Here is a 20,391-nt window from a genome sequence, read left to right as displayed (position 1 = left end):
GACAAGAGCAGAAACATTGTGGCAATGCTCTTCAGTTTTGCTTCACTGAACAGCACTCCAACTGTTGACAGAAATGTCTCCTCAGTAAATTGTGTCCTTATAGTTCCCTTCTTGTCTCAGTCTTGTTTCCAGCCACTTACCCCAGGCTAGTTGAAAGATCCTACCTCTCATTGATTTGTTTTCTGCCTATCATTCTAGTTTCGTACTGTTTGGCTTAGAAATCATTCTCAGATGCCACTGTTACCTATTGAGAGAGTCACTGTCACCACTAGAAGGCATTTTAAAGCAGGATTCTACATCCAGCCACCTACCTGCCAAACTACCAAAGGTAAGCTTCCTTCGGCCCACTTTCTCAACCAGCCAGACTCCCACGAGTGTGAAAATGAAGTTGGTGAAAGCTGTCACTGAAGCCAGCCATATTGCAAGCCTGTCATCTTCCACGCCAGACATCTGCAGGATGGTGGCACTGTAGTACCTGCGAGTAAAGAACAGAATGACTGTTGTTGGTAGTTTTTCAAGGAAACTGTCAATCAGACAGAAAGATGCAGCCACCTGAAAAAAAAAATGGCTAACTACACTAACAGCATTGCTACAAGAATTCATGTAAGCCCTTTAAAGGAGCTCAATGGAGGAACCTTTCTCAGACACCGTTATTCTGGAGAGAGAAGGTTGAGCGCTTCCAAGATGAAATGTCCCACGTCTAACACAGCACCAGCCAACTGGCTCACTAAAGCCATCAGGGATGAGCTCTAAGACAATGGGATGATCCCGAAGTCACCGTTCTCTGTGAATGAAGAGAATGTATATAATGTGGCAGTGGTGATGGTGGTATATGTGAAGGTCTCTATAAGGAAAGCTGAAGGAGAACCACTTGTCAGGATGTATTTAGCTTTGTACAGGAGGAGGTACTGACTTAGGCACATGAGGACAGCTCAAGGGCTTCTGGGAGACTGTGCTCTTCTGTGAGGTTGAGTCTTGAGCACGATCTATTGTCCTAAGTCTGCAGACTCATCTTGTTTACATGAATTCAATGAGATGACCATTGTCTCATGAGATGCTTTTCTATCGGAAGAATTCAAAAACCAACAGCGCATCCTGAACTGTGGCTTTGCCTAGCTTTGAGGCATTCTAAATCTGACAGTGGGTGTGTGAGCAGTACATGAGACCAAGCTGGTTATTTTCATAGTAAAAAAATCTGTAGTTTCTAGCTATTTATCAATACTTACATAATATTTCACAGATAAAAATCTGCCTTAACTATGTCTCTTTGATTCATCAATGGCTTGTTTATGAGTTTCTAAATTAATGGGGATAGTTCTTATATGAAATATTAACAACATCACAGTTCATTCATCTTGACGGAGAATTTTCCTTTTTTAAAATAGCAATCCAAATTTATAAATTACTGTGAAACAGGAAGGATATATTTTACTGATCACACTAAAAATTACATAAGCCATTTGAAGAATGATGACAGCTGTTATAAAACCACAAATCCCCAGTGGAATAACTCCTAGTATGAAAATTGTGTTTTCAGAGTGATGAAAAAAAAATCTGTGAATGTGATCCATTCCATCCAAACAGTGCTTTGCAATTTTCAAGCTCTATTGTACACGTTGTTATAGATATCTGTACAGCAAAGGTGTGTGTATCTTCTACAGAAGAAAATGAACACCAAATCTAACAAGGCAGAAATATTCAGGAAAATTCAAATACATAATGCTGAGAAGGTTTTGGTATGTGCTATGTTAATTAATGCTGGAATCTTCTCAGTGTTCTAGCAATGAAAACTGAGACATTGAACAAAACCATTTTCAAAAAACAAAACAAAAACAAAAAAAGTATAGCTAAATAAGGCTATTTTGATGTTTTAAATTTTGACTCAAAACTCACAAAACTGCCAGAGTTAATTTAGAGAATACAAAAGAGAGTAGTATTAAACTAAGTGGTTTGACTTTACTTAAAATACAGGTGCAAAAATATGGTGTTACTAGAGCTTTGGGGACAACCTATAATCACTATCCTGTGATTCAAAAATCTGAATTCCAAAGTTATCATTGTGATATGCTGTCCAGGTAATGTTAATCATCATTTGATGAATATTTATTTATGGATTGGGTACTGCCACCTTCAAGAGACTCACAGGTTGGTATTAGGGGATAAAAATGGAAACAAGTCATTTTATTTTACAAATGTGGAATAAAGAGCAAAAGAACATTTTCATTTGTTGTGAAATGTTCCTTGCTATCTCTGAAATTTAATGATGTGCAGCTATGAAGGATCATAGGGGTTTTCTAGCAGGCATGACAATCTGGAATGGAAAGCAAAGGCAGAGCAACACACACACAAAGCACGGGGATATTTCATCTAGAACTCCAGTATTTCATGTGGGATGAATGTAAGGTACATATATATATATATATATTAAACAGAGGCTGCTCACCCCCCCCCAGCCCCCAGTGAGCAGCTCCCAAATGCAATTATGGTTGGGTTCTGTCTTACAGGCAACGGAAAAATCAAATAGAATTGGAAGAAAAATCACAAGAAGACATGTGTTCGTGAGCAGACTGCTCTGGGGGACTTCTGGGTAAGATGACAGGTTAGAAACTGCCTCTGTCTGACCCAGTGAAACAGATGTACCAAGAAAGAAAGAATCCAATTCAATAAAGGGGAGAGGGCGAACATCGGAAACCTGGAAGAGCAGCAGCAGGACAAGTGTGAAGTGTCAAGAAGAAAGCCTTGCTGAGAACAGCTCCAGTTAGGTGGTTACAGGGCAGGGGAGGAGGAGACTTCTCATCTAAAATGTTATTGGCAACATGGATCCTCCAAAATCCATAACACCTCACCTGCTGATTTCAAAGATGCGGAAATAGATAAAAAGACAAATTAAGATCTCAAAATTGACAAAAAAGATCAATGACCTCAAACAAGCAGATGAATAAAGGACCTGGAGAGCAATGTCGGTAAGATAGTAAAGGAACAAAGCAGGGGGGAAAAGGCACTTTTGACCACGGGAGCAGAGAAAAGAAAAAAAACGTTATGGGAAAAATACATGAGTTAAGGACAGATAAGCAAGAGTCCACTACGCCCAACACAGTAAACTAGAAGCTCACTAACATCAGTAGAGTAGAAAAGAAGCACAAAGGGTAATCTAGCCAGCTAGTAAAAGAACTTAAACTTACAAAAATAAGTAAACTTTCTTAATTATAACTTAAATTCAAAGAACCTCCACTCACCAATAGAAATATGCAGATTGGCTGGCTGAATTAAAAATAAGACTCAACTGTCTGTTCTCTCCAAGAAACACATCTCACTGGCAAACACGCGCGCGCGCGCGCGCACACACACAGACACACACACAGACACACACACACACACACACAGACACACACACAGACACACACACACAGACACACACACACACACACACACAGACACACACACAGACACACACACACAGACACACACACAGACACACACACACACACACACACACACACACACACACACACACACACACACACACACAGACACACACACACAGACACACACACAGACACACACACACACACACACACACACACACAGACACACACACAGACACACACACAGACACACACACACACACACAGACACACACACAGACACACACACACACACACACACACACAGACACACACACAGACACACACACACACACACACACAGACACACACACAGACACACACACACAGACACACACACACACACACACACACAGACACACACACAGACACACACACAGACACACACACACACACACAGACACACACACAGACACACACACACACACACACACACACAGACACACACACAGACACACACACACACACACACAGACACACACACAGACACACACACACAGACACACACACACACACACACACACACACACACGTCAAGGGAAGTCAGCTACCTTAGCAAGCAAATGGAAGCTGAAAACAAGCTGCCATCGATATTCTACTTCTAATAAAGTGGACCCCAAATAAAAATTAATAGAAGAGTTTTAAAAAGGCCCTGTATACTCATAAAGGAACAATTCATCACAAAGACACAACAGTTGTTAAATATATATGAAATGAAGATTGGGGCTCCCAATTTCATTAAAAAGGGTTAGAAGCTCTAGTTACAAAATAGAAGTGAGCTCAATACTCTGTTCTCATCTATCATGCAAACTGAAATCTCAAGAGTTAAACCATACTGTAAGTCAAATGGACTTAATAGATAACTACAGAATAGTCCACTCCATAGACAGATATGTATCTTCTCATCAGCTCAACAGCCCAGGGAATCATCTCTACAAGCAAGTTGACAAGTACAATGCAAAGACCTGGAGACTGAACATCACATTCTTAAATGACCAGTAGATCACGGGCAAAAGCAGGCAGAAAAATGAAAAATTCCAAAAATAAGAACCTTCTAGAAATCACTAAAGTTTATAATTATGAGTCTTTGCATTACAAAAATCAGAGAGACCTCAATAAATACCTAATGATGTATCAGAAGGTTTTATATAAAACAAGTCTACACCAAAAGTAGTAGATGGCAGGAAGTAATAAAGATTAGGGCAGAAATTAGTGGAATAGAGACTAAAAGAACAAAACATAAAATCATCCAGAGTTGAAAAATGAAGACTGACAAACCCCTAGCAAACATTACTCTAAGAAGAGAGTGATGAAAATAGACAAAGATCAAGAGATTCTAATACAATATAGAGAATATAATTTGAAGTCCTAGGGAGTTGGGAAAGTTTTATAAGAAATTGAAAAATCTCTAAGAAATAGATAAATTACTAAACACATATTTATTATATATACAGTATACCTGTATGCCAGAAGAGGGCACCAGATTTCATTATTGATGGTTGGGAGTCACTATGTGGTTGCTGGGAATTGAACTCAGGACCTCTGGAAGAGCAGCCAGTGCTCTTAACCTCTGAGCCATCTCTCCAGCCCCATAGCTTAAATATGTGTAAATGCTGTTTTCATGAATTATGACCTGAGTCAACTTAAAAGGTTATTTTTCATTTTCACTAGTGTACGTTCTCTGTATAGCATACTGGGTCTCCTCAGGATGTTCTCATACAAGGATGCAGCGAACTCTGAGTGGACACTGCCCAGGCCCATCCCTTTTTCAACTCTATTAGTTCTCTTTGCTCCCTGGGCACTTCCACTTCCTTCATGTCTCACACACACACATGATTTTATTATCTGTGTATTATGACAGGACATATTTATCTAGGAACACAAATGAGGAGAACCATGCATGCAGTAGCTTGTCTCTAGGAGATTGGCTTCATTTGTTTAATATGATTGTTCCTGCAAACAACATACCTTTGTTCTTATTTCAGTGACCATTTCATGTGACTGGCTACCACTCAGCTTACTACCTTCTGAACATTTATGCAGTAGTTTGCATTTTCAAAGGCCTGGGTCATCTTCCTATAAAACCTAAGAACATAGGAACGGAGGAGGCATTCACGTGTAGACTTGAAGCAGGATTCATTTCAAATTCATCTCCTAACGTGAGTCAGGTAAAACATGATCTTCAAAAGCTCCCTGGGCCACCTTCAGTCATCCTACACACACCATCTCTTCCTCCAGGGAAGGAGAAGCCCCAGGACTGCCTGTGCCCACAGAAGACTCTTTCCTAACTCTGTGGAGAGGCCTAAGAACAGAAAAGGCAGGGCCTGAACATGCGCACTGCTGTCTCAGATGGGACACGTGCCTTCCAAACTTGAATTTGAAATAGTAGGCAAAATAGCTCTAAAAAACACAGCAACTTGGAAGAAGCGGTGCAGGAATATGGACAAGTAGTCATATTTTTAACAGAATGTATATATTAAATCCGTGTATACACAATGCATTCCTTAAGAGCTTTCAAAACTCCATTATTCAGCTTCTTGAGGCTACAGCCTTTTCCACACCTGTCAATCTTGCAGAGTAAACAGGTATATTAATGGCTTATTGAGTGAATTAGATTTACCACAGACTATCAAAAATGATTAAGCATTTGTATAATTTAAAAAGATAAAACCACGCTGAATAGGTTATATTTAGGAATTTGTATGTATATTCAAATACATCTATGAATGCAATAACAGCGAAAAAAGAGGTCATGAATTTGAAGGAGCCTGGGAAGGGGTGTGTGGGAGGGCTTGGAGGGAGGAAAGGGAAAAGAGAAAATGCAATTATATTATAACCTGAAAAATAAAATAAAAGAAGCTAACAGTCCAACTCACTTGTTGTAGTCAATGTGGATGACTTGTAAGAGAGAGAAAGGAATACAGTGAACTTTATCTACCATCACAGCAAGGTAGCCCTAAAAGTTTCAGTTGAGACAATAGAAAATGATAGCATTAACTTTCTTAGAAAATGAAAAAAAAACTCTCCCAGCACAAAACTATAAAAATGTTACTGCCATAAGACAAAGCACATGAAACATGCACTTCCTGTCAGTGAGAGCTGTCTGAAGCAGGTCAAGTTAACCGCAAACATTTAGTCACAAGTACAATAACATGGCACCAGGCTTGGTTGTCCCAGTATTATAGACAACTTGTACTAGTCATCACCACTGCTAACCTGCTTCTCAACTGCATGGGCTATGTTTGGACTTGAATGTGGTCTGGTTAATGAGAAGACCAAATTATAGAGTACCCGAGCAACTATAAGCCCTAGGAGATTTGCATTCAAGTTTCATTTTTGGGATCTTTCATTAGTTCCTAAGAAAACCAGGCTATTTTTATAACCCATATATAATAGTGTACTAAAGACACAATTTAAAATGCCATGATGATAACCCTAGCATTTGAGAAGACAGTTATTCAAATCTTAGATGGTCTTTTAATAAAAAACCCGGAGCCAGATATTGGGGTGAAAGCTGAAAGATCAGAGAAGCAGAGCAAGCCACAGCCACCACCTATGTATTACCTCACCCACTCCATGAATCCTCTGACTGAAATCCTGAGTCTTCACCCAAAAGGGTCTCAGCTGAACTGCTTTAGTTCCTGTCTCCTCACGCCTTATATACCTTTCTCTGCCCAGCCATGTCACTTCCTGGAATTAAAGGCTTGTGTGCTTCCCAGTACTGGGATTAAAGGTGTGTGCAACCACTGCCTGGCTTTGTTTCCAGTGTGGCCTTGAACTCACAGAGACCCAGAGAGATCTCTGCCTCCCGAATGATAGGATTAAAGGTGTGTGCTACCACTGTCTGGCCTCTACGTCTAATCTAGTGGTTGGCTCTATCCTCTGATCCCCAGGCAAGTTTAATAGGGTACAATCATTACAGTCTGGGCTATAAAATAAGATGCTGTCTCAAAACAAATGAACCCCCTCAAACATCCCCACCCAAAACAACCCAAAGACATCAACAACAGCAATGAGACAGAAGGGAAAGAGAGAGGGAGAGAGAGAAAGGAGAGAGATTATTTTAGCTGAAAAGTATTTTCCTATTGAAACAAAATTGGAGGGACATCTATGAAAAACAAATCAACAGCTTTAAGAGGAAAAGTGTTTTAATCAAGATACAAAAAGTTGTTTTAAAACTTAAAACTTTCAAAGATATTTTACGTATTCTGTGCAAAAATATTAGAGGTGCAAGATACAAAGGCAAAGATAAAAGTCAGGAAACCAGAAGTTAAGACTGTGCAATATCGGATCAGACCTCGGTTCTGTGCTAATGTGCCAGTAAACTATAGACCATGTTAATCTTAAATCAAACCATACTCCAAGTATCAGGGTAACCTTTGAAACAAGTAATTAATAATCATATTTAATACAGCAGGATAACCATTCCCAAAGTTTAAATACTTTTATTAGTCTTCGGGCCAAACAAAGGGAAAATGTGACAATGTTTGAAGGCTCTTCTACAATTCCCTGATACTTCCAAAGAGAAGTCCCTCTGTCTTGGCAGCTCCTGTGAACATTTCTCCTCTGGAGACCACAAGAAGAGCCAGCCTGACCCTCCTTCACCTTTCACTGAGAACAAGGGAGAAGCTCTCTAATCCGATCTTCAGGTCACCCATTTGAGAGCACAATCTACTCATTTTTCCATGAAGAATTCTTCCACTAGATGCAGGACTAGGTATTAGGCTCGCACCTCTCAACTGTAGAGTTGTGTGGCTGTGGCTATGGGTGACTGATCCAAACCCATTTGTATGTTATATAATTCAACCATAAATCAATAAAATATAAACACTAAACGTGAGTTGTATTAAGAATAGATCCCGATTCTTTGGAGAGGCAAGGGGGGATGAAGGGGAGACAATTCTGCATGACATCATAACACTCCAGAGCTAAACATGAAGCAGCAGAGAGATTCTTGACCTGGGTTTTTTCTCAGGTATATTTTAACCCTTGTTCAGTTAGAAAGAAACCAAAGTCTGAAAATTCACAGACGATATGGGTGTGGTTTACTTAATACAACCCACAGAGCTGTTAAAACGATGAGCATGCTGTTAAGGGTCAATGGAAAATAAACAGTCCAGGGTACCCTTACGGCATGTCCCCTTAACTGTCCCAGAAAACAGGAGTATGTGGGTCCTAATCATGTCAGATAAGAGGGCATGCCCTTTGCCTATCAAGTTTCAGTTTCTCATGCAGTCTAACAACATGCAGGGCTTTAATTCTTTCAGATGACCTGGGATCTAGAGGCCAGGCTGTTCTCCTTCAAGTTCTGTATTCCTCAGACCCCAAGGAGGTAAAAAGTAAACTGAGGGGGGATGACACCGTCTTCCTTTCTTCCCACTCTGTTTACTTTCTGGTCACATCATCCCACGGAGATTCGTGACCTGACTCACAGTTTTCTTTCCACGCAGTCTTTGTCAGGTTCTTAGAGGGGTGTAGCTGTACGGTGGGTCACACACACAATAGCTCATGACCAGACTTCCCCATTCCCTCTCAGATCCGCACCTCAATCTCCAGCCACACAATTCTTTACTCTGGAGCTTCTTCCACAGACCACTCTTCCCACCATCACTAACCCCTGGTCAGTCACCACATGTTCTCAGGAATGGGGGGCTGCAGAAGGACCCACAGCCTGTTCAGCCACCCACACAGCTGCATCCACCTCGTCATTTGTTAACTCAAGGTCTGGGATCAAGACGTTTCTATTTCCAGCCAGTGTTTGGAGGGGCTGTTGAAGTCAGGAGCCCACCTCAACAATCATTTTTGTATCACTACCTCCCACGCCTTTGCCTTTGTCTTCTCATATTCATGTCACAACCTACAACTATTTGTGTCCAGTTAGTCCACTTGTATCGTCAACTAACAGCTGAAGGGGTCGACGGGGAAAAAAAAGTACTTGAAAATCCCCAAGCTGTGGAATTTCTCACTCACTGAGGAATAATTTCATGGTACTCATCACGGTCTGTAATCCTGAGTCATCCCTGAGAAGTGTGGCAATCTGAAGGACACACGTTGACCATCAGTCCTCATAGTTCATGAACTCCAGTCATCACTCAAATCCCCCACTTATGAACTCAATATTTGCAGGTGATTAATATTAGCCATCTCTCTTGCATTTGTTGCAAGAAATTTATTTGTATCTCCCTGATATGACAGATCACTTTTCTTTGACGTTACTTAAATAAATACACCTATTTCTTGTGCTAAATTAACACTCCCAGGAGAATAGTTCATATGTGATTCACTTTTGAAACTGCTATCACTGACTGCGGATTCTTCACAGGCATTTACTAAATGTTTATGCAAAGCAAAGGAATGAGATGATGTGACACCTTCTCCCTATGTTTATCATTATAGACACATATAATTCATGGACCACAAAGCTTTACCTTTCTAAAGTATACAATGGAATGGTTTTTAACTAAATTTAAATCTTTAAAAATAACATTTTTATATGTTAATATTATAATTTTATAACATTAATGAAAGTATTTCAACAATCCGGAAGGTTTGCAGATATTAGAGTCCTGAGGAAGAGGATGAGATGGGAGAGTAGAGGATTTGTCTTGAAGGTCTTTGCTTTTCTACCTGCTACCCAGTGCTGCCCTGTTTCCATCCAGCCACAGTCCTTTCTACATCACTGGCTCACCCACATTCCCAGTATCCATCTGCACAGTCTGAGAACAGGACTTCTCTGTGTTTCATGGTACGCATGTGTTTGGATTGGTGTGTAATGTGTGTGTAGGTGCACATGTGTATGTGGAGAAGAGAAGTTGACGTCAGATGTCTTCTTTAATTATTCCCCACCTTATTTATTAAAACATGGTCTCTCTGATCCGGAAGCTCACTGATTAATCTAGGCTGAGTAGTAAACTCCAGGCTCTGCCTGTCTCCACCGCTTACCCATGTTTACATCACTCCAGTTGGCTTCCTCATAGCATCTGGTTTTCACATGGGTACTGGGGACCAGAGTCCAGTCTTCATGTTTGCAGGGCCAGCAATTTACCAACTGAGCCCCTTCCCCAGCCCCCAAGTGCCCCAAGGACAGGACTTTAAAAATGACTACATATAATTTATGAGACTTCTATATCCTCAGTTACAGAAACTTCATTTATTGTGTCTTTAGCTTCAACTTGTGTCTGCCTAACACCTCATTAGAACACAGAAGAGGGAGCAAGGTAACAGTCTATTTAGACTTCCTCTCAGGAGTCTTAAGAGTCTGAGAAAAGGGCAGGTCATGACATTTACTCTGGGAAAAGCAGTGCTCACAGCACTGACTATTAAAGGGGATTTAAAAAAAACTATGCTAAGCTGTGATGGCCTCAAAAGTTTGTTTGTAAGTAAAAGTTTGCCAGAATTTTTTTTATTCTATATAGAAGTAACATTTTAGAACATGTTCACAAAAATACAATTATGCAAAACTATATACTTTAGTACACACTACTTATGACTCAAACTCTCCAGGGAATCACAAACTGAGAGAACAGATCAAGAGTATGCAGAAGATAATGTGACAAAGAGAAAACATGCAGAGCAGAGCTGAACTATTTAACAAAAGGTAAGCATTCTGTTTCTATTTAGGCAAGCCTTTTATACTTCTCTCTGTTCCTAATTTTCTATGATGGGTCTATATTATTTATAATTTTCTGTTAAGTAGCAAAATTTCATAGATTAGAACATGCCACATATTCAGGCACCCTTGGCCCCCGACACTGATCTAAATGCACTATTAAGTAAATAACGCAAACATGAAGTAAACACAAGGAATGGACACATGTATGTTTGTCTTTAGACAAACAGTATTTTCTGAAATATAAAATAGCAATTAAGGTACAGGGATGTTCATGATGACACAAATGCATTTTAATATAAATGCAATAATAGCAAAATGTCTCAACCTGATACAATTAAAATGCATTTTCAGGGTCTCTTATGCACAGTGGAAGATGGAAAGATGAATGGGGACTGACATTCCACTGAGGGAGACCACTAGGCCCCCAAAGCTACCTGCCAAAAAGTGGTATTTGAACAAGAGGACAGAGGTTTATCCTCTCTTACCGCCCAAACAAATAACTGGTGGCTTTAATTAAGCAGCACGGTCCTGGCTGGGCAGCTGAACAGCACTCTGGCATCCTCCTTCCTCTCCTCACTCATCCAAGCAATGCTTGAGCAGAGCTCAGCTCCCACTTACCCTCACTCCCCAAATCTCTAAAGTTTACTCTATGTTATTACCTTTCTCTATATCGAAGCACTCCTAAGCCTTGTTTGAAATGAGGAGAGTCTAAAATCAAGGAAGACTCCTGAACTACTATGGATAGATTGTATTTCTCTTTCCCCAAATATCAGAGAAAGAAAGCGGATCAATTTTTAATAGCCCGGGAACCAGTTGAGCTGGAACAGCCCTGGGGAGAGGAACTGCAAAGAGAAAGCTGACATGCCCATGCATTATTAAGCAGTAAATGAGGCTGTCTGTTTGGTGTGGGCATGCTGACAGCACCGAGCTCTTTGATGTTTAAACGGAGAAGCCCGGAGAACCGCTTAATTCACTCGCATACACACATGTGACACCAACACACGCTTGGCCGTGCTCTTGGTTTTCTGTGTAAAAAGTCTTTTCATTTTCAATTTCTTTTTCTAGAGGATTAAAGCCAGGGAAAGCTACCTCTCCCCTGGGAACTCAGTGTCAGCAAAGATATACCTCAAATAGGCTTCCTGGGGGCAGGGGGAGTCCTTTCACGGACACTGAACGCAGAGGAAAGGCAGCCCTCTACTTCCTCCAAATTATCACAGTAAATGGTGTGCTGAGGAATTACCATATCCTGAGCAGACACTCTTTTTGTTTACTGTTTGTTTTCTTAGATCTTCTTGGTGCTTTGAGCTAATGATTCACTCATTAGTCTAGGCTGGCTTTGAACCCATTTAGTTCACTATGGCCCTCCACTACATGGCAGGCATCTTCTGGCCTCTGCTTTGCAAGGGCTGGAAGTACAGGTGTGCTCCAGCATGCCCATTTCAACTGACTTCCAATCCAGGGTTACTTACTTATTCATGTTGACACAGTCACGCTCTAACTCACGTTAGCCTACAGCTCAGAGACAGAAGGCTGACCTTTGAACTTACATGAACTCCTATTATCTCAGCCTCTCCAGGTTGAGAATATAGCCACGTGCCAATGCACACCTAAGTAGGAGTTTTTCTTAGGACCCAGTTTCTTTTCCTTGCAACTGCTTCTATTCTGATAACCAAGTCTAAAGCCTGTGCTAATTATTACAATTTCTTGGGAAACTGACATTCTTCTGTAGTGATGGTCATTGTTGTATTTTTCTGATATCCTTTTAAATGTTTCTTACTTTTTTTTTCTTCTTGGCACAAAGACAGAGGAATGAGAGGATCACTTGTGCGAAGAAAAGAAAGCTTAAACCTGGAGCAGAGAGGCACGGTTACTCTCACCACTGCTTGAGACCCTTTTCTGGCTTTCTGATAAATGTAGAGGAGGATGGGGTGGGGTGGCCGTTTGGACAGACCAGTGATCAACCACCCCCTTGCTTTTAATTTTACGGTCCGGAAGATCAGCTTACGCTTGCTTCTTCCTCATAGCCCTAACCCTCTCCCGGCCTTCTACAGTGCAGTGCTTGGAAATGCTGTTGGGCCCATCTACCAAGCCAGGTCGGGATGGGCAACAACAACAACAAAACCCTGACTGCATGGCTTAGCCACGGTGCAGCCACAGTGACCATAGGAGGTCACACAGGAAGCAGTGTCACCTGGACAGGCTGCCTTCAATGACTAAGGCCTGCTGCCCATTCAGCTTAGGGGAGAAACTATTCCACAGTTTTATCAAGACCATTTAGGGAGGTCGTTACAATTAGTAACAGGGTGCAACTTTTTTACAGTCTATAGAATAACTCGGGGAAACAAATTATTAAGTTGTTCTAAATCAAGTAATTATCAGGGATATAGGAAACCTGAGGTTATATATGATGAATGAATAAATGGAATATATGTTTCAATTTCCAGCAATAAGTTGGCCATCTGTTTACCTTAAAGAAATAGAGATGTAACTAAAGACTGATACAGAAGGAAACTCAGGAGCACATTGCCATTGTTAGTGTGTTATTTATAGAACTTTGGAGACAAAACACAGTGTGACACATACAATACTGGTCTCCCCCAAGTTTCCATTTCCATATCACCTAAATGTAATGACGTTATGTTAGGTAGTAGAAAAGAATTAATGTTTTATACAGAATCAAGGCTGCTAAGCAGATGGCACAGTGTTGAGACAGATTAGCCTGAATTATCCAGGTGGACCTCACCAAATCACAGGGTTTTCCCATGTTCAAGAGGAAGAGAGGGAGTCAGAGGGCATGTGGCTATGAAGACAATGACTGCTAACTCTGAAGACAGGGAGGGGGTAGGCATGAGGCCAGTGAGGTTGAGGTAAAGAAATGGATTCTCCCCATCTTTAGGCTGGAATGCAGTACTTCCAAGATAACAAATTTTTGCTTATTTTGAAACCTCTGCCAGGTTTCTGATATACAGAAGTATATGAGAAGGAATTGGTAGTATTCTGCAGCAACAATAAGAAAAACCCCATATATCTATCCACTGATAAACCTGCATTACAGGGCTGGCTACCCAAATTATGGCTGACCCATACAAAAGTACTACACAGATAGTAAATAGACATTCTGTGACAGAATACTATCAAGTGACTTTAATGTTGTGAGTCCAAGTAAATATATATACTCAAAAATAAAATCCCATCTATGAGAAGTGGGATTTCAACATGATATAAAATCTTCATGTTTTTCATATTTTAACAACATAAAGTACTCAAGTTGTTAAGAATTCTCAAAGGTTCAAGCATACTTCTTTTTGGATCTAACTTCAGGATACATTTAGATGGCTGTGTCTGAGGCTCTGCCAATGATTACCTACCTCTGGAAGACTGAGCTTCACTGGCTCTATGATGACCACAGCCATGGCCTGTCGTCCACCACAACTACCTCTCGACTCGGACTTCAGCACTGAGCTTATGACACATAGGCTCCCCTCTTGCTCATAACTGCATATTCCCAACCTTATACATGTTGCCAGAGTCTTCCTGCCTTGCCCACAATCAGGACAAATCCTTGTCACCCGCCAGTCCCACAGCCGCTCAGACCCAACCAAGCAAACACAGAGACTTATATTGCATAAAAACTGTATGGCCGTGGCAGGCTTCTTGCTAACTTTTTTTATATCTTAAAGTAACCCATTTCTAGAAATCTATACCTTGCCACGTGGCTCATGGCTTACCAGCATCTTCACATGCTTCTTGTGCTGGCGGCATCTGGCAGTCAGTCCTTCTGCCTTCCTGTCCTTTTATTTCTCCTCTCTGTTAGTCCCGCCTATCCTTCCTGCCTAGCCACAGCCGATCAGGTTTTATTTATTGATCAATCAGAACAACTTGACATACAGACCATCCCCCAGCACAGCCAAGTGCAGACCATCTCAGACACCTGCACTCAGGCCCATGGTCCTAATCATCCTCTATGCAGACCTGCTGGGTAACGCCACAAAGAACCCAAGAAGGGCTCCCACAGGACATACAGAACATCCCACAGCATATACAGATAAAACTTTCTCCAGTTCATGGCTCCTATATGAAGCACGAATAGCTTTCTGGCATGTCTAACCTGAGGCTCACAGATGGAGATATCCAAGGATGGCTATGGGGGTAGCCCAATGCAAAATCATGAGATATTTTGTTATTAAAACAACAACAACAAGTGCAGTTGCCCAGTTCTTGAGTGTAAACTTTGTAGATGACACTACCATGCTGCAATGCCCAAAGGCTAGGCATGGCTAGTAGATGGAAGAAGGTGGGAGATTTACAGGTATTAATATCTCTAATTTATTACTTAACTTCCTTTCTTCTTCAGACAATGAACTACAGATGCCCTAGATCACACCATCACTTCAGTTTTACACATTAGAGAGCTATAGGCTGGGAGAAGTTGAGAACTTGTCTGAAGTTAAGAGTGGTCAAGGCACATTCCCTAAGTCACACTTCTAAAATCTATGTGAGGTTACCTACAACCTCATCTATACATTCTTTGTATGAATGTGTAGCTCTATAATTGGCTTGATCATCACTATTCACTGCGTCTGGCTTTTTATTTTTTATTTTATTTTTTTAGTATTTGCTCATACCACTGAAGAACTATCTTTTCTTGATAAATGAGTTTACCTGAGTAACATAAATATGGGCTCCTGAATAGTTTAATCAGTGTCCATTAATTCAGACATACATTCTTCTCTCCCAAAGACAAGAGAAAAATCTACCAATATTGGCCTCAAAAATTTGCAAACCACCAAAGAGAACGCACCTTCCTTCAGCTTGCATTTTTCTATCTCCACACAGTGTGCTATTAATACTGTAAGCTAAAGGGGCCCTCGCTGAGAGCATCCAGGCTACCGTTCTGACTCTCATCTGCAAGGCGACCAGATTATCTTTTCTCAGTCTTGCAGCATCTCCCATCCCAGGTCCAGAGGGAGGAGCTGACTCGTGAATGGTGTCACCACCCCCCGAGGAGATCCACAGAACTCCCCATTCGTTCCAGTTCCATGACACATGGCCGTGTAAGCCTGTAATTCTAGAACGTGGAAGGTAGAGATGGGAGAGTTGTAAGTTTGCAGCTAGACTCATCTTCACGGTGAGACCTGCCTCAGGAAGGCAAGGGGATGGGAAGAAAAGGAGGAAGAAAGAAGGCCTTTGCAAGAGTGGGGAAATTTTTTTCTCTACAATGAGGGCACAGGTGAACAGGAAAGAGTTATACTAAGCAGTTGTAGTACACTGTTCTCTGTTTACAAACCAAAGTGACAGGCAACATTTGAGAAATGAGCAAAGGAATGCAAATCCTGGCATCATGCTGGTAAGTTACCAAAACACAGGATGAGAAACAAAGTTTTAAATTTAATTGATTCTAATTTTATCAATGTAGTTTCAGTTACTCTAAAATCAATTAACCCGCTTCTTTATTGAGATAAAAACACCACGGTAAATCAAGATTTTGCATGATCTCTCCTGGGAAAGGACAGCCCATTGAGTGGGAGATGCTTCCTTAGAGAAAGACGGCACATGCCACAAAGTTCACGGTCACTCCAAATGATTAACGATGCTCAGAGTGGAAGATGGGGGTGGGGAGGTCTGTCAGAAATGTTTATTCATGTTCATTTCATAGAACATAAGTTTAAACGTGCATTTCTTTCCTAGTAAAACCCATGTTTAGTTTAAAAGTAAGATGAATAGCTAGAAAAACTGACTTTTTGTATGTTAAAAATTATATCTTTTTAGAGAGAGAAAGTAGGAGGGATAATCTAGTTTGAAGTTTTCACTTTCAAATTACAAACGTCACTTTATACATTTATTTCAAGCCCACCCAATGCTATTTTCAGATTCTGTAAATAACTGAAAATATTGTTTCAATTCTGAACAGAACTGGTAAAACAAATGCATTGTTCTTATTGAACAGTAAACTAAATGCTACAAGTAATCAGTGTATTAGTACCATAAATATGAAAAAAATGGATCTAAGCATCACAGTAAGATTTTCTTAGAACATCTTAGCACATGCAGCGAGGAGTTAGAGCATCACTACAGGTACTCAGTGCATTTGCCTTTACAAACAGTCTGAAAATACTACAACCCAAGTCTTTCATTAACGTAATCATAACATCAGGCTATGCACACAGAAACAGCAAACCGGTCATGGATTCTGAAGGCCTTGAAAACGTTCAAACTGCCAATTTAAATATGCCTATATTAAGATGAATTTCCATTTTGCATAATTCTAATTCACTGGATGCTGGTTCTCCACATGATGAATCCAAGGCACAGTCCACTCAGGAAGATGATGAGTAGAAGCAGACATCACCATTTTCCTTGATTTTTTTTTCTGTGATCTGCTTTTAAGGAAAAGTTTACCCAATCCCAGAAAAGAATATTTGAAGGGCATAAAATTCACCTTTGAAAATAGTTTCTTCCCTAGGTTCATTAATACAGCTTGAATTGTGGCATTTTAAAACTAGTTCAAATATACAAAACAGTTAAAAATTCCAGCTGTGAATTTAGAAGGAAAACTAAAAGGAAACCCAATTTTCATGGGTCTTTGCAATACACATCCCTGTTACAGTCAAAAGCAGCCCCAGCCATCACCCAGTTCAGTACTGGTTCTTAGCAGATAGTCACAAACATAATGTTTCTGATAAACACCAGCCTTGTAAAGATTAGTAAATAAAGCAAGGGAAGAAAGGAAATATAGAGAGAAAGAGAGCAGAAGAGAAAAAAGGGAAGGAAGAAAAACAAATGAAATGAGGATGAAAATATGGTATGCTCACACACACAAAAATTGTCTCACATTACCAGGAAGCTGGCAAGAAGTGCCCTATAATGATGCTGAAGGACACGCAGAGCACTGCTAAAGCAGATGAAGCCACAGCCAGAACCCCGGAGCTCTGGCAGGTGGTGGGTCTATCATGGCCTGGTGACCTTGGGATGGTGCTAAACTGTTAAAGTATTTTCCAAAGAGAAATATAAAGTCTACAAGAAAATAACAATGCTCAATGGGCTTAAGAATCACCCTAGTTGGAAGCTCTTGATTATGAGGAAACCTCTGGAATACGAGACATACTATGACTTTTGGTCCATCTTATTGGGACTTTTTATCATTCTCATTATTTAAAAAGTTGGTACCCCCAGATCGAATGTGTTATCAATCACTTTAGAAGAAGGTGAGGACGCTCTTGTCAGCTTGCACAGATGGTGTAGCAGGTCAGCTCATGTGAGTTCACAATTTCAGAGTCTCACTGCAGACCCTCAATAGGGAGCAGGCAATTCCCACTGCCTGCCTCCAGCACAGAAGAGAGAAACAGATATATGCCAAGCAGATGTTTGATGAAGATGTTCAGTGCTTCTATAGGGAACTGTTGAGGATTACAGCCCCTGTGAAGTGCAGTGCTGTGTGGACAGAAATTCTCCATCTGTTCTTTCCATCTGGCGCGAACCGGCCATATCCAGCTCCTGAGAACTGGAACTGTGGCTGAGATTTTATTTAATTCCATGTTTTATTCATCGTCATTAAAACTGCTACATGTGGCAAACAGTATAGAGAATTGTTAATTAACTGACCAAATAGTATCTTCATTTTGCAGAAATGAAAACTACAAAATATTTTTAAAACAATTTCTCCCTCCTCCTACAATCATTACTTACATTTTGTCACAGTGTTGAATTTTCTAGTGAATATATTTATATATCACAAACTGCATACATATTTGAATACATATACATCCAATATATTGACATTTTGTTATGCTATAATAATACATGTGGGTTTGCTACATGTCTGGCACACAAACAACTGACAGGCATTGGGTGTTATTAATTTCAGCAAGCATTAATGATCATTAAGTTGTAAGAACACTCTCATCTTGAGAAATCATTATAAAACTATCATTTTTATAGATTAGCTTTTTAAATATGTATTTGTATTTTATTCACTTACTTGTAGAATACTACACTTGGATAAATATCTAGAAGTAGACAGGATGAACTGAATGCATCTTTTAAAGATGGTGGATACATATTATTAAATTGCTAACCAGAAAGAACCCAGGAAAAATTCACATTGCTTTGTAATTATTAGATGAGTTTTATAAACATTTATGTTAAAATCTTTAAGCAGAAAAAGATGATGGTGATCCATATCTACAGAGGAGATACTAAAGTTATAAACATCATCATCAGTCTAGAAAATGTCTCTATTTTACCATAAATAGCAATGAACACAACCTGTGTGTTCACTTGGGAGGATGCTGTTGAGCATCCAGCTCAGAGCAGCCAGCTTTTCCCTTTGCCACAGATGACTAGCCCTGCACATTGACACCAGGCAGATGTCTGCCTTGTCTTTGGGGCCATGTTATCTGAAATACCACTGTTTTTAAATTGAGCAACCCTGCTCAAAGCAGCATGATACCCAAACTGTTAAGAGACACAGACAGAACTGGGCCATCCTAGGAAAGCACAGGCTGTGATTCTCATCCTCACTGCTCAGTCTGGGGTAGTGTGTGATCATGGAAAGGAACCAGAGCCGCCCACACTGTCACATCTCTCTCTGTTATTTTCTTAGCAGGAACAGATTTCATGTGCAAATGGAGTGACATTATACATTGAGATCATCTGGATATTTAAAATGTCCTCTATCTTTGCGCAATGAAATAAAAGATGAAAGGAAGAGGAGGAGGAGGGGGGAACAGACAAAAGAGGAGAGAGGGAAAATGTGCACGGAAAGGGAAGAGTTATTGTTAGAGCCCATCCAAACGTCCTCATTTTCTCTAGCAGAGTGTAGTGTAGGGGATGCACCGCTCACGTTGCTGATAGCGACCTTGCCAGCACTATACCTCCGCTCGGCTCCAAGGAAGATGTCTGCATGTTTTTAAACCTGCCACGTGGGTTGAAAAGCTCATCACCTTCCCACAACCACACTGAAGTCTAGGGGGAAATTGTCTAAAGTAGGTTTAATGTTTCAGAGGCAGAAACTTCTCATTAGCCTTCTAGCTGACATATGCCAAACAAGGCATCCTCCTTTACCTCAACAGACAAATAGAAAAAAACAAAAATGTGATCAATATAGTAATGCCATGTAAACACAGCACATGCCATTTTAGCTGTAGTATGAGTGATGTAAATGGCACAGGTAATTTTCATTCAAACGCAAAGAATTATACAACAGAAATAAAGTCTCTTCAGAGATCAATATCTTACAAACTGTATTGTATTGCCCACTGAGTGGCATATAAAAGGTTAGCCAATTCCCGAAGACAGTTGTTCACAAAGTGCTCATTTCCTTTCCTCAAAGTGAACAAAGTTAATTTAGCATACTTGGAAAATGTTTAATAAGGA

The 20,391-nt window shown here is 40.4% G+C and overlaps 1 protein-coding gene across 1 annotated transcript in view; it reads right to left on the bottom strand.

Annotated features, from left to right (window-relative positions):
• Nucleotides 1-20,391, bottom strand: part of Slc2a13 (solute carrier family 2 member 13) — a 308,559-nt gene that overhangs the window by 84,193 nt on the left and 203,975 nt on the right. Inside the window, exon 5 of the mRNA XM_028869258.2 lies at nt 312-475. Within this exon, the coding sequence (XP_028725091.1) occupies nt 312-475 (164 nt within the window). The remainder of the gene's footprint in view (nt 1-311; nt 476-20,391) is intronic.

This window comes from Peromyscus leucopus, chromosome 20, assembly GCF_004664715.2.
Source record: "Peromyscus leucopus breed LL Stock chromosome 20, UCI_PerLeu_2.1, whole genome shotgun sequence".
Taxonomy (NCBI): Eukaryota; Metazoa; Chordata; class Mammalia; order Rodentia; family Cricetidae; genus Peromyscus; species Peromyscus leucopus.
The sequence above is the reverse complement of the archived record's forward strand: the minus strand, read 5'-3'. Positions and strand labels throughout refer to the sequence as shown.